This window comes from Nannospalax galili, unplaced genomic scaffold (genome assembly GCF_000622305.1).
Source record: "Nannospalax galili isolate Female #2095 unplaced genomic scaffold, S.galili_v1.0 scaffold735, whole genome shotgun sequence".
Classification (NCBI taxonomy): Eukaryota; Metazoa; Chordata; class Mammalia; order Rodentia; family Spalacidae; genus Nannospalax; species Nannospalax galili.
In genome coordinates, this window is record NW_008337053.1 from 1781868 (window position 1) to 1797929 (window position 16062).

The window sequence follows — 16062 nt, forward strand, 5'->3', positions numbered from 1 at the left end:
AAAATAACCTCCTTTATGGGTTGGTAAGCACTGATTTAAGTACCAGGGAGATGCTTAGATATTTATCTCTTCTGCCCCTCATAGTCAAAATCTTGAAAGAATTTTGTATCCTCAACACCCTACTTCTTCATCTCCTACTCACTCCTCAGACTAGCTCAGGACCAAAGGCTCTGGCAATGATCACCAATGTCTTCCAGGACTTCTTGGCCTCTTGGCTGTCTTTGACACTGTTGACTATTCGATACTTTTGAAACATGATCTTCCCTCTACTTCTGTCTTACAGTGCTCCCTTGATTTTCCTCCTGCTTGTTTGGTAGCTCCTATCTGTCATCTATAATTCTCTACCAACTGTTAGAGACTAAGTCTCATCCTCTTGGCTTATTCACTCCGCCTTCCATGGGTCGTCTCACTTGTGGCCATAAGTTTAGTATCTATATACCATGTGTATATCTCCAGCTCACACTGTGCCTATGAGCTATAAGCCTTTATGTTTAAACCCATATATTTAGCTACCTATATGACATCTCTACCTAGATCTGAGGTCTTTCAAGTGACCTTGGCCAGCCTAGCTCATGATCTCATACCAGCCAGGGTCCCTATCTCAATGAATGGTACCATCCAACTGTGAAGCCTGGGAGATACCTAAGAGTCGTAGTTGATAACATGTCCCATCCACATCTCTAAATCTGCTCAGCAAGGCTTTTCAACTTAACTTTTAAAGAAGCTTTTGATTTTCTATCTCTTTCAATTTTCATAGTGCACATCCTAATCTAAAATATCATCCCTCAGCTGTAAAAGCCTGGTAACTTTGTTTCTATATATCCACTGTTCCTGAATTACAGTCAATATTTTTCCTGGGCCTCATACTCCAATTGTGCACTCTTTCAAGAACTTGTTCTTTACAAATATAACATATATTGTAGACAAGAATCTACCCCTCACATTTAATACACATACCCTGCCTCTTAAACACTTGTACTAGCTCTTAGAATAAACATAAAAATTCTGGGTATAAACCACAAAGTTCTGCATGGTCCAGACTTCTATGAATCTCATCATATGTCCATGACTATCTTCTGTGCTTTTAGTGCCCCCCCCATCAGCCCTCTGAAAGTTTTTTTGAACTCACTTATGCCACAAGGCTTTAGGCCATGATGTGCCTTTGGGCTAGCTAGCTCTTTGCCTCACCAACACTCTTTATCTCCTTCTCCTTTCCTAAGTCTTCATTTCTATTTTTATTGGTATATAAATCTCCGCACAGGAAAGCTTTCAATAAAGCTGAGGTCTAATCATCCTCCTTAGTTATAGTCTACTGTGAGTACATGCTCTTTCCTTCAGCACTTATTTATGTTTGGACTATATATTCACATTATTTGAGATTAATATACTCTACCACAAGTCTAAAAATCACATGAGTAAAGAGAATGAATATGACTTTTTTTCTACATTTTAATCCCCAATCAATAAGAAGGATGTACTTAGAATTCAGTAAATAATTAAACTTCTAGTGCATTGACTAATTTATTGAATACCTGTTATATTTTGGGCAATGTGCAAATGTAATTTTAATCTATCATATCAGCTAATTCTTGTAAGCCAATAAATAAAGCACAATCATCTTCAATTTTCTAATAATGAAACTGAAGCCTAAAGGTTTTAACTTTCCTGAGACTTCTCACCCTATAACTGCAAGAAACAGAATTTAAAACCTCAACATATCTAACTGTAAAGCTCTTGCCCTTAAATATTATTTGTAAACTACATGAGACAGTCTACCAATCTATAGTTAATAGTGTGCCTCATTCAGGATCCTAACAGAAATTAAGGATAATTATAGAAGAGTTTATGTAGGAACTCTTTACAAAAGTGTGGGAGTACATGGGAAGAAAAGACTAGTGTTTAACAACAATCATGCTCTTTCTCCACCTAAACCAGAGGGATGCAGGGAAGGAGTAATTAGTGGGTTCTAAAGAAAAGGCTGCAAAGTTTCCAACCTTTACAAGAAGAGTGTCTTTATGTGTAGAGACCAAACCAATCTGAAACAACTGTATAGGGATATAGATTTGATTAATTTAATCTCTTTTTAAAATATTTTTATTTATTATTTTTATTTTATGTGTATGAGTGTTATGCCTACATGTAGGTAAGTACACTCATGTTGTGCAATGCCCATGGAGGACAGAAGAGGCTGTGGGATCCCCTGGAACTAGAGTTATGGGCAGTTGTTAGCTGCCATGTGGGTGCTAGAATTTGAACCTGGGTCTTCTACAAGAACAGTCTGTGTTCTTAACCGCTGAGTCATCTCTCCAGCCCCTGAATTTAATCTTTGATCTCATTTTGATTTCTTCCCAAGAATCCTCAAGACAGAAGCCAAAGATTAAGGAAACCTATTAACATCAAACACATTATCTTCCAAGGCAAAGAGAAGGTTAGAAAATGCTGAGAGCAGACTCAGAGGGGCAAATAAATGATGGCCAGCACAGACTCTTTATATGTGCCAGGATGACAGTGACTCCACAGACTCCTTAAGTAAGTATGCTTCCTACCCTCAGAAACAAGCCTTGTTCCCCTCTTGACCAAAAGGAAAGCCACCAGCAAAGAAGCATGGCGAGATGTCCATGTGTGTTGCACTCTAAAAAATTAGAAGTTTATAAAGCAAACCATGCCTATGAACTATATTTCTTACACATTTCTAAACAGCTAAACAACTAGAATTGAAATATAAAAAGAAGAGTTACTTCTTAAAGGAACTGAAGAGAGAAGCTAGAGAGAAAGTGGAATTCTATGAAATTGCCTGAGGAAAATTTACTTTAATCTCATCAACTCAATCTGGTAATTATAACAGAATTAGGATATTTACTGGACTTGCCCTAAGAAAACAAATATATCCCAAACTATACAAATGTAATATCAGATATTATGTTTGTATCATCAAAATAATCATGGTTTTGAAGGTTTAAAAATTGATTCCATAAAAAAAATGAGTCTTCCAGAAGCAGTTAATCAGGTGGAGGCAGATGGGATAAAAACACTGGGCAAACTCTCGCGGGCATCCATGGGCAACCCAGACACTGCACACCACTGGGCAGCTGGCGAAGTCCCATCCACTCTGGTGGTGATGGTACATCACTTGTACCAACGTAGCGCTGGGATCCCCAGGAGCAAAGTGAGCACCAGAAACTCTCCAGCACTGACCCAGGACACTAAACTTCAGGAAAGGAATCTGATCTGCTGAAGCTAGCCTTAAATCAAAAAGAAGACCAGGTGTCATGAGATCTCACTTCTCAAAGAAAAGTCCTGCTAATATTCTTTACAAGACAGTCATCTGTGCCACCTTGCAGTTTTTGATTGGAACCACTCTCATCCTGACCAGATGTTTTCTGCTGACGGGTTACCTCAGTCACATGGGGGCCAGCCGAGCCATTGCCGTCCTGATTGTGGGTGTCCTGATGTTTGTGCCAGGGTTTTACCACCTGGTCATCATCTACAGAGCTTGCAGCAGCTGCCAGAACTACTGTTGTAGTGACCTTCCAGACTATGAGGACTAATCCTGCCACAGCTAGGAGGAGGAGGGCTCCAAGTGGAATCGAACAAAGCTGCAAGGCATTGGCAGAAGCTGTAGAAAACTACAGCAGGAATTAAGGAATTCAGCAACTTCACTGATGATAAATAAAATTAGGGACTATAGTTTATACGTGCATTACAAAAGTTTTGTATGAATTTACAGCTAGCCAAATGTGAAACTATGTCTCTTTTAATCATCTGGCACTCTCAAAAGTTCCTGTTAAAATTTCTACATGAATATGTATAGTCAAAGGACAGCATGAAAACTTAAATCTGTGTAGCAGTGTTGGGTCATGTAGTCTTCATTGACAATTTTACTTTGTGACAATAGAAAAAAGCTACTGTCTAATCTTGTGTTATCCATTTATTTTTAAATCTATGATTTTCTCCTATATGTATTTCTGACTTTATTCTATGAATGACTTAATAAAATCAGATATCAATTTAGAAAACAATAACAGCACTATTGTTTTGGGGCGTTTTTTTGTTTGGTTTTTTTTTGGTGCAGGAATTCTATGGCTTTCAGATTCAGAACCAAATTGATTTAAATCCAAGATGCAAATTTGCTTTCTGGGTAACTTTGAAAGATTACCTTAACACTGGGAGACGTTTTGGGGGCATAATTCCTACTATTTGATATTCTAGTAAGCAGCCAACATACCCTACAGCAATGGCATGACACATTCAAGGAAAAGTTAATCTCTCTCTCTCTCTCTCTCTCTCTCTGTATAATAGACTTCTATAGAAGACCACACATTAAAATTAACTATAGTGATAGTAAAAAAAAAAAAAAAAAGAGTTAATAAGTTTGGATTCGATTTTCGCAAGACCTAAGTACTCATGTAAAACTAGTTCCCTAATCAAATACCTCAAGTCTTAGGACTTGAGCTACCTACTTGTCAAGCTCTGACATGGACAAAAACAGCCATGGAGTTCTCTGTTTGCCATTATTCTAGCTGAGCTCTCTGTTAACTAAAGTCAGTGCAGACATTTTCTTCTTTACAAATAACCACCTGACAAATATGCTCTGAAAATGAACATCCAAGACATATCTCAAAAGGAGAGCTCCCTCTCCCCAACCCCCCACCAAAGTATAGAGAGCAGTAAGTTTCCCCAGCTCAGTCCATGGAGCTGACAGGGTACTCTGAATTGTTGGTGAAATAATTGAGAGGTAGGCATAGAAAACAATGCCAAGCGTCCTCTCCCATATGCATCATCTCTCTGCACCTTTGCGATATACTCTAATGTGTTCATCATTACCCCATGTTACTGCAGAGGAAGAAAAGCCTAGGAAGTCCTAGAGCAAGGATTAGAGTCCTAAAACCAGTAAAAAAATACCTGAACCCAGGTCTACCTGACCCCTGTTCTGTGAACTGTTCAACTTTACCACCATCTTCCATTTGTATAAGACAATATTCCCACAGATACAATTTTAAGAAGGAGAACCTTGCCTCCCTGAGCAGCTCTCAGCAGCTGTCCTAGCATAACATGGAATCTCGAATTAATCATTCCAAACAAGAATATACAAACGAAATAAATTTTGGACCGTGGTCCATCCCTGGGATGACGCATCCCCATTTCTGTGATGACAAGGCACAAACCAGGTGGGTATTTCCCAGAAGACCTTCAGAAAGGGAGAACGATAGGGAGGTCTTTAATCCCCCTATTAGTAACTAAAAAGCAAAGGAAGTTTATGGATTAGTTTGACTCTTTACTTTTGCAAGAAAGATGAAAATAAAGAAATCAGTAATTGTAGCTTCATTTTCCTGACTAAAGAATAAAATCACCTGACGAAAGAACCATGAAACTAGGTTCAACCTCCGATGTTTGATTTCTAGAGCTTTTCCAGACCTTTACTAGTGGTGATGCGCCAAGAACAAAAGCATCGCTAACGCCACATGATTGGAAGGGCTGTTTCTAGCTTTGGAACGCTTCGAGTCTCTAATTAACATTCTATTGTTGTTAAGGAAAGTCAATTAGGAAAAACATTCCAATTTTAATTAAGCACATAATAAGCAGGCTCAAAACCCATCTTAATTTGGTGTCACAATAAACAGGGTTTTTTAATCAAGGCTGGAAAATGAAACTGAGTTTGATTCAAGTGGCTTCATGAAATGATGCTACTGAAAGTTTCCTGGGAGGGGACGACCACAGAGATAAAGAAAATAAAAATGGCAGGCAAAGGGAGGGGGAAGATCCCTCTCCCTGCCTCTACCTCAGGCACAGCCTTTCCAGATCCACCTGTCCTGTTCACAAACAAAAATGATTGCTCTCCAAGAGGGCTTTCTCAAAGACCCTCCTGACCTTTGCCTGTGACATGAGCAGCAGTGTGAGGGAAGCTCTTTAACTCATATTTAGCCTTGGTTTTAAAGGCAGGTTGACTTAAAACAACAAGGATGACTGTGATTTGGCTAAATAGAGAGATTAAACAGTAGGTGTGGAGATACCACTGGATACCGAAGGCCCCCGTATCCTTAGAATGAGTTCAGGATGTGAGTGGTTCGCATACTCTGGGGCCCCACAGATTATATTCAGAGCACGAGTATCTTCTTTTGATACACAACCCTCTGAAATCAACTCAGGAGCAGCACCTGACACTCAATGAACACATCATGTACACATCATGCTGTACACATCAATGTACACATCATGGAAAACCATGAACTATATGGAAGTGATTGAAGGAAGGAATCACTTCCATCACATAGAGCTGGCCCTGGGCCATAAGCTGTACCTGCAAAAAGAACCATTCCAAAACACCAGCCGGTATTTCTCAGGACACAGCCCCTCAGTATTATCTTCTGGTTGCTGAGGGTGTGCTTACTCTCCTTCCAAGAAAGGACTCCAGTGAATTTATCTAATTTGTTGTTAGGCGCCTCGCAGACCACGATCCCTAGAAAATAAAAATCAAACCTCTTTAGACTCCTCACAAACTGACTTTAGAAGCCCATAGTCCTGCTTTACCGCGCTTTTAAAAAGTGTGCTGTTATGCATACATTACTGTGCCGGGATGCACCAACACAGAAGCCCACCAAACACGTATTGAAACATGATTTTCTGTACCATCCAAATAAGAACAGAGACCACAGACTATTGCAAGTTTTGTTCTTAAAAATAATTTTTTTAAATCACTTATCTTTACTTCCAGCTTGTAGCAAGTGACTTTTGCAAGTATAAAATGATAACTGTCCACATTTTTCTTTTAAAGTGAACTATTGCACATGGTGAGATAGCATACTCCATTTTACAACAAAAGTTAATCAGCTTTCTAGGCTCATAATAAGGATTAACGGGGGCAGGGGGTGCCTAGCATACCACACCCCAAAGAAACCTGGGCCTTGTTTGCCCATGTGCTTGAAATGCATGCGATTCTTTTCAGCTGTTCTGTGCCTCTTATCTTGATTAGATTCGGAGTTCTGGGGACTCTCAAAGGCACCACATAACTTGCCCCAACTAGCCAGAAGATGTTTCTAGTTTTTTTCTTAATTCCAAGCTCATTCAAAGCCAACAGCATGCCCATTCCAAATCAATGAATCGACCCAGTCTATCCATAATTTCAAACAGAATATACACATTTAGGGTGGGAGCTGCCTAGATAGAAAAAGAAAAGAAAAATAATCTTTTATGGAACCGTTCACAAAATCTGACTGTTCGATTGATTTGCATCACAAACAAATGGGGCTATATTTTATAAGCAACGTGTAAACAGAAAGGCATGAAAGAACACATGGAAAAAGAAGGGAGAGAAGAAGGGACGGTGACAGGGAAAGAGCGATGGAAAGGAGTCATAAGTTGTAAAATTTGCTGTCTTAGAGGTAGTAAAATTCATTTTAAGATCAGAATCCCAAAAGGCAGTTTGGGAATTAAAGGGGGAGCGAGCGTATCTCTAGCACCAGTGGCAGGAAACCAGCTAAGACAGGAATTCTATGTGATTCTATCTTGGTCAGCTCTTCATCGCTGTCATAAAAACCTGAGACATAAAATGGTTTGGGTTCACAGCTTTGGAGATCTCCAGCCACAACCAAGAGGCCCAGATACTTTGGTCTATGGTGGCACACATCGTAGAAGTGAGTGATGGAGCAAAGCCATTTGGCTCATGGCTGGAGCAAGAAAGAAAAATAAGAAAAGGGTCTTATAATCCCCATCAAGGGCACACTGCTAGTAACCTAAAAACCTCCCACTATGTCACACATCTTAAAGTTTCTACCACCTCCCAATGGTGCTGAGCTGGACACTAAGTCTTTACATGAGATGTGATATTTAAGGTCTGAACTGCAGTAGATGCTGGCCCCATCTTCTCTCCACGTCAACTTCTGAAACTAAAGAGACTTCTTACATGGGTTCCCTTTCTTCCCAGAATGCTAAGTTTTCCTTTTAAAGCCCATAGTTGTAATAGCAGTTGTATTTCAAGTGGTCTGATCACTCCTGACCAACCAGGGTGTTCACATTTAAAAATCAAAGACAAAACACTGGGACAAATAAGAGACAGCCTCAGGACTTCTCTGACCTTTTTTCCACCATTTCCTAACACACCAAAATTCTGGCCTAAAGAACCCTATTCCGTCACTCACTGGGGCTTCCCAGACATCCCCTGCTAAATGAGAGGCAGCTAGCAGGGGATTTCAATGAGACAAATAACCTGGACAAGGTCATTTCTTAGACCAAGTAGCTGGACTGTGGTTAGCTCCCATTATAACTTATTTACTTATTAAAAAGTATTTTAAAACTGATTTCAACTAGCTCAAGTTGTATGGAAAATGTTGTACATCAGAAGACATTTTTCCCTAAATTCTCAAAATTTGTGATCTTCTTTTCCTTGACCAGTAATTTTTGTTTCTGAGTTTCACATAACCTTGAACTGAGTAGGTCTCATCGGCAAAGCCTGCATAAATAACAAGCTGACAGAAGCCCTTAAAGCTTATTCCAGTTTTTTGACCCAAGACTCAATTTCTCAAACTTCAAACTTGGCCACTAAAAAAAAAAAAAAAAAAAAATGTTCCTTGGGCAAAAACAACATGCTACACGGTCCTTGCCAATAACAATATGAAAAGGAGGTTCATTTGATCATTTTCATTGTCGTAAGCAAAGGCTGACAAGGAGACAAATTCAGCCTTGAACATTTTGGCTCGCTACACCCAGCTACAAGGCCTGCCCACATCTGGCCTCACCCTCATGGCACAATTCTGCCCAACAGCCATAAAGCCACGGAGCTCCGTTTGAGTTCTTGGAGGCCAAACCCCACACAGCGTTCTCAGGATGTGGCCCAGGTGATGCAAGTACTAAATACAGGTCCCTCACAACAAAATGTTGGGAACAAAGTCAAACTACTTTTTGAATCATCAAACATGTTCGGTTTCCCTTTTCTTAGCTCTATTTACATAAAACACAAACATTCCAATTTCTCTTCTGAGCCTTTCCAAAAGGGGTAGTTTCCTCTGCAGGGAATACTGCATCCAACTCTACATATTCCCGCCGTTCACCACACAACTGCATGAGATCTCTAGACACATTTGTTGGAAAGATAGAGAATTAGAAAATTTGGTTTCAAGAAAGAAGTTAAGGGCTGTGAAGATGGTTCTATGGTTAACCGCACTAGTTGCTCTTGCTGAGGACCCAGGTTCTGTTCCCAGAACCAATAGGGCAGCTCAAAAGCATCTATAATTCCAGTTCCAAAGGCTCTGACACCCTCTTCTAGCCCCTCCTCTGGTCCTGCTCCCGTCCTCTATAAGCACCAGGCATGCATGTGATGCACATACATACATGCATGCAAAACACTCATACACATTAAAAAAAGAAAGAGGTTAGGAGATGACATAGGTATTAGAACAAATCTCCAAGAATGGAAAGGTAGATATATTTCAACAGGAATCATAAAAAGAGATATTTGAATATCAAATAGCCTAACCTCAGTGGAGGTGGGGGTGGCTTAGAATGACCTAACGCTAACAGAAGTCAGATAAAATGATGCAAACAGGTGGGAGCCTTAAAGCACATTAGAAACATCCCAAAATATGCATAAGAACTAAGAGAAACTTTCTCAGCCCCTCTCTTCCCCTTTTCTAATTCTATCAGAGAAAGAGGTAGTAAATGGTCAGTTTAACAACAGATAAGGAAAACATTTGGGGGAAACAATTATTTCTCATGTAGTGATGTGTAGAATAGAGTCATCTTAGTGGGCAATAATACAACTGAGGGAAAACCATGTCCAAAATTAAGTGCAAACATAATCAAGCTGGTTAATTTCATTGTGTCCCTCTCTGAAAAGAATGAAAACACTTACTTCACATATTTTATACTCACACAGAAATTCCCATACTAAGCAAAATCTATGAGACCTCACTTTGAACCTTCCTCAGCATTCTAAACTTAATCTGCTGAGCTGCTGGATTATTGATTAACTACCAACCCAATAAGCCTCCCTATAGTCCCAGCTGACCAAGCACCTGCTTTGTAGACCAGCTGGCCTCTATCTCATGGAGCTCTCCTGCCTCAGCCTCCAGAGTGCTGATATTAAAGCCATGAGCTATAACACTCGGCGATATTTCTTGATTAGCTGATGCTTCCAAAATATGAACTGCACACTGCCTAAGACATCATTATTGCTGTTCAGGGATTTCTGTAGCTGGGAGAGGGAGAGTCAATCTTCTTTAAGGGTATGGCCCCAGTAGGCCAATGTTGCAGTGGCTGGCCACATACACAAGGGTATATGAATAGCACAAATTGAACTCAATGGGTTTTTTAAAAAGGACACAAAGTTGGGTAGGGAAGGGGGTAGGACTGGGGAGGAAATGGGGGAGAGGGAGTTAATATGGCAAAAATAATTTTTATTAAAGAACTAATAAAACAAAATTTAAATAATTTCTCCAGCCAAAACTTCTTAATGTTTAGAAACTCAGCTACTGCTGCCCTGACTGTGATACATAGCTTTTTCTTTAAAAAGAAGGTCTTCCTAGTTTCTAAAGTCAAGGAGCTCTATTTGAGTGCTTGGAGGTCCAGCCCCAACATGGCTTTCTCAGCCATCAAAGCTTATCTCCCTGTTACTGCCACCATCATGGTCATATCAGCACCAGCAGTACAAAGGGGAGATATTCTTGTCCCATGTATCAATTGTACAGTGTTGGACTCTGAATCTATCCAGGTGAACAGAAAAGTCACAAGATGCTAACCAACCCTATTTCTTTCTTTCTTTCTTTCTTTCTTTATTTATTTATTTACTTACTTACTTACTTAAACAAAAAAGAGATACTTACTTTTCTGTGTTAATTACACACATGCTACTCTTAGTAGAAAGAACCACAAAATACACAAAGATTCCTGATTAAAGAGTTAACCCCTCTCTGGTTCACAACTCAGTATTAACAATAACACAAAATATGTAAACGTGTCACTAGTTGCAAAGAACAGACCTCAGTTCAGTCAGCAATAATATACAAAAGATTATTGAACAATTTGGACCATGTACATCCTGGGCTTTCACCAAGGCTTAAAAAGTCCAGTTTACAGATGTGTAATTGACAAGTATTTCCAGTTACTTATTTGTAAAAGCTTTTCAGTTCCCATAAGATTTTAATAGGAAAAATCAAGTCCAACTCAGTTTATATTTTTGTGTTTATTATAGTATTAGATTGAATTACCTATTTTTCTTATAAAATTTAACAAAGTATATGTCAATTTTTTTCAGATATTTAAAATATATAAAAAGACTTCTTATATGAGAACTCTTCAAATAAATAGATTTATCTACCAAAACCAACTCCTGCCTTAAGAATACCAATCTCTACATTTGGCCAGCTCGTCTGTAAATCCTTATTGAGGATCCTGACAGAATTCTAAGTCACAGAGAACTTTGCTACTTTAAAAAAAAATGATGACATCATCCTAGTTCTGGATGGACTTGATCTTTAGTAATTAATTTTGATCCTTTTCATTTACTGTCCTTTTAAAGCATTCCTTGCCCTATCAAAAGCTAAGTTGTGATGAATTATCCTTAATCTCTAATGCTGCCTTCCATATGGTAACTTAGAGCCTATGATTCTGTGTCCTTTTGTAGCAAGGTATTTATCATCAATCTCTAGTTCATATTCTGAATTCTCTATGTAAGAGCCACATGACACATGAAATATTCTGTTTATGAGTCTTAGGGTCCTTATCCACAAATTGGAACTAGTAATAATCTCTTTCTTCAAGAGCTTTAAGGATGGCACTGGGGAGATGGCCCGATGGGTAAAGCACTTGCTGTGCAAGGATGGGGACTTGAGTTAGGCTTCCCAGCACCCAGGTAAAACAAGCCAGGCATGGCAGCACGTGCTTGTAATCTCAGTGCTGGGAAATGGAGGCGGGAGTTTTCTGGACATTCAACGACCATCCAGTCTAGCCAGTTGGTGAATTCCAGGTTTAGGAGGAGGCCCTATCCTCAAAAAAATTATGTGGAAAGTGATAGAAGACATTCAACATACACACATACACACCCAGGTGCACACACCTGTACACACACATGCCAGACACACTGATACACAGAAATCTATAAGGATTTGATAAAACAGCTTTTGGATCATGATGAGTAATTGTTCATGTGTTATACTTTCATTCAATTAAGTTTCTTTGAGATGAGCACTAGTGCAAGTCTGTCTTCTCCCCTGGGCCTTAGGTTTTGTGAAAGCAAGGCCTGGGGTGTACTAAACACTGTATCCACAGGAAACTCCTTGGAACTATGTGAAATATACATTTGCTGAGTGAGTGAATGAATGAATGAATGAATGAATGAATGAACGAACATAAGTTCATTCTGTGCTGAAGAACACAGTCCTTGAGTCAGATGCAAAAGTGTGGAGGCAGGGATCATAAGAGGCATCCTGAAGCCCAGCACAACTCAGCTTTGATACCAGGTCAATTTGAAGTTCTAGACCTGTTGCCCTCGGTTGAGAATTCTTTAGGAACACGAGTGGTGGGAAATTTAGAATTTTTTGATATTTTAGAAGATGTGCACTTATGACGCAAGGCCAGAAAACTCTGGATTGATGCTAAGGTATTTTGGAACTCTTAGAAGAAGAACCACAGAGTAAGCAGAAATAAAAGATAATGTGGCACCCAGATGTGGCCAGAATTCACAAGCTAAAACATATACTAACCACAGGCCAAGCATCAGCCAGGACCTGCCTCACACCTGGGTCTTGTCTGTTGCACCTTCCCAAAGCCAGCCAGGGCATTTCCAAAGACGTACAGTGCCAACATCATACTTTTAATTTAAGCTGAAATATGGAATGCATTGGGTTTTGATCCCCATGATATATGAAGTCTTTCTAGTCACTAGAGGAAAACCTGAAATTTATTGATTTCTTTTTCATATTAATTTTTTTAATGTTTTATTATTTTTATTTTATGTGTATGTGTGTATTGTCTACATGTATGTGAATGCACCCGTGTCGTGCAATGCCACGGAGGTCAGAAGAGAGCTTCGGATTCCCCTGGAACTGGAGTTAAGTATGGTTCGTAGCCGCCGTGTGAGTGCTGGGAATCGAACCCGGGACCTCTGCAAGAGCAGTCAGTGCTCTTAACTGCTGAGTCATCTCTCCAGCCCCTTTTCATATTAATTTTTATCATTTCACACTTGTATATAAGATTTTGTGATTATATTCACACCTAATTGTCCTCCCTTGCCCACACCACTCCTACTGACCTCCTTCTCCACACTAGTCCCTCTCCCACTTCGTGGTGTGTGTGTGTGTGTGTGTGTGTGTGTGTGTGTGTGTGTGTGCACTGTCATGCCAGATCCAGAAGACAGTGTTTCACAGCACCCCTTCACAGTCTCTCTGGCTCTCACAGTCTCTCTACCCCCTCTTCTGCAGTGTTCTCTGGGCCTGGGGAGGTGATGCCACAGATGTCCTGTTTAGGGCTAAGCACTGAACAGTCACTTTTTCTCAGCACTTTGATCAGTTATGAGTCTCAGCTTTGACTGTCACCAACTGCCAAAAGAGGCTGAGAGTTGTACTAGTCTATGCGTACAAACATAAATATTCAGAAGGCAATTTAAATGCATGTCTGATTTAGCCAAACAGCAGTAGTAGATTCCCCCTAGAGCCTGCAACCTCCCTAGCCACAGGCTTTTGGCCAGGTTTGGAGGACCAAGCATGTATTCCTTCCCACGAGGTAGATCTCAAATTCAATCAAAAAGTAGTGATTCCCCCCAAGAATAGTCTCAAACCAGGGGGCATATGTCGCTCAGCAGGTCATTATTTTAGCACACATTGTATATAGCTAAGTAAGATCATTAATGATTTTCTCCCTGACAGGCTGCACAGCACCTGCCAGCACTGTGAACACTAGGCAGAGGGACGATGCTTCTGTGATCATAATTTGTAGATTTGGTCTTTTCATGGCATCCCAAAGATCTTACATATTCCATTAGTGTATTTTTTTAAATCTATCATTTTCTCCAGGCGTGGTGGTTCGTGCCTTTAATCCCAGTACTAGAGCGGCAGAGGCAGAGGCAGGCTGAACTCTGTGAGTTGGAGGCCAACCTGGTCCTCGTAGTGAGGTCCAGGCCAGCTGGGGGCTAGAGGGAGACCCTGTCTCAAAAAAAAAAAGCAATGTTATATTTTGATTGAATAATTCAGTTTCTCTCCCTCATCTTCAAGATTGAATATTCTGTCCTCCACATGATCTGTTATATTGGTGAGGCTTTACACTGAACTCTTTCACTTATTGAATTTTTAAGATATTTTATCATTGTTATTTTATGTGTATGAGTATATTGTCTGCATGTAAGTGCACCCATGTCATGAAATGCCCAAAAAGACCAGAAGAGGGCATTGAATCCCCTGGAACTGGAGTTACAGGCAGTTGTTAGCTGCCATGTGGATGCTGGGAACCAAAGCCAGGTCCTCTGTAAGAGCAGCCAGTGCTCTTAACCACTGAGCCATCTCTCCAGGCCCACTCATTTAAGCTTTCATTTCCAGCTTCATTTCAGTTTGGATTTTCTTCAGCAATTCTATTTCTTGACTAAATTCTACTTCCACATTCTGAACTGACTTGTTTCATTCAGCTGTTTGTTTTCTCTTGGAATTCATACAGTAGTTTATTTCTGTCTTTTTTAAATTCATGCAAGAGCTTATTCATGCCTTCCTTGAATTCTTTGAAGATGTTTTTAGCTGTTCTTTTCAATTTTTTAAATGATTTATTTTACCCAGGTGTGATGGTGCATGCCTTTAATCCCAAAACTCAATAGGCAGAAGCAGGCAGGTCTCTGTGAGATCAAGGTCAATCTGGTCTACATAGCAAGTTCCAGGTCACCTGGGGCTACAAGGAGACCCTGTCTCAAAAAGACCAAGAAAAAGATTTATTATATTTTTAATTATATGAATGGGGGGCATGCACATGAGTGCAGGTGCCTAAGAAGTACAGAGATATGGGTTTGCCCTGGAGCTGGGGTTACAGGCAACTGTGAACACCCTGATGTGGGTGTTAATAACTGAACTCAGGTCCTCTGGAAGAGCAGCAGTAGATACTCTTGCAGAGGACCCAAGTTCAATTCCCAGCACTCACACTGCAGCTAACAACCATCTGTAACTCCAGTTCTAGGGGATCTGATGCCACCTTCTGACCTCCATGGGTATTGCATGACATGGGTGCCCTTACACACATGCAGGCAATATACTCATACGCATAAAATAAAATAAAAAATGATAAATAGGATATTTTTTTAAAACCAGTCATCTCTGTAGCCCTTTTCCATTCTTTTTCTCAAGTTTTGGCCGAGCTTTTATTTGGAACCATATGTGTGTGTTGTACATGAACATATACATGTTCATGTGCCTGGGTACATGTGTATTTGCAGGTGCATATTTGTGTGCATGCATGCAGAGGCCCAAGGTTGATGTCTGATGTTTTTCTCAGTCATTTTCCACCTTATATACTGAGGCAGGGTCTCCTGTTGAACTTGGAGCTCGGCATTTGAGCCAGCCTAGCTAGCAAACATGCTCCCAGGATTCCCTGTCTCTGCCTCCCACATGCTGAGGTGGGCCACCGCAACATCTGGATTTTATGTGGGTTCTGGGGTTCTGAACTCCAGTTCTGTTTGTGAAGAATGCAGTTTATCCACTGAGTCATCTCCCAAAACTCGTCTTGGTTTTTTGTATTTCTTGCATTTTTGTGTTGGGACTTACATATCCTTTGTGTCGGTTGTGACTTTGGGTGTGAGTTTCTAGCCCACTGGTATTTAGTGGGTGTTTGGGTCTCTGTTTGCTATTACCTGGGCTTGGCTGGTTTTGGATCAACTAGGTGGTTCTTGAAGTTCAATTAGGGTCATCCAGTTCTCATTTGTGTGGGAGGAAGCTGAGGTGATCCTAGCTAGACTAAAGGAAGATGTGGCCTCTGATCTCACCAGAAGGCACTTGCTCCAGTTAGCAGAGTGGGGGGTTCCCTGGATGCCAGGGGTGTAGCTTCTGATCTGAGGAGCAGTTGACACTTTATGCAGGTCCTGAAGACAGTGGGGTGAAGAGG

At 40.3% G+C, this 16062-nt stretch overlaps 1 protein-coding gene across 1 annotated transcript in view; it reads right to left on the reverse strand.

Moving 5' to 3' along the window:
• The window catches only part of Atp8b4 (ATPase phospholipid transporting 8B4 (putative)), a 194211-nt gene that overhangs the window by 114061 nt on the left and 64088 nt on the right, over window positions 1-16062 (reverse strand). Inside the window, 1 exon segment of the mRNA XM_017797827.2 lies at window positions 6299-6457. Coding sequence (XP_017653316.1) covers window positions 6299-6457 — 159 coding nt within the window.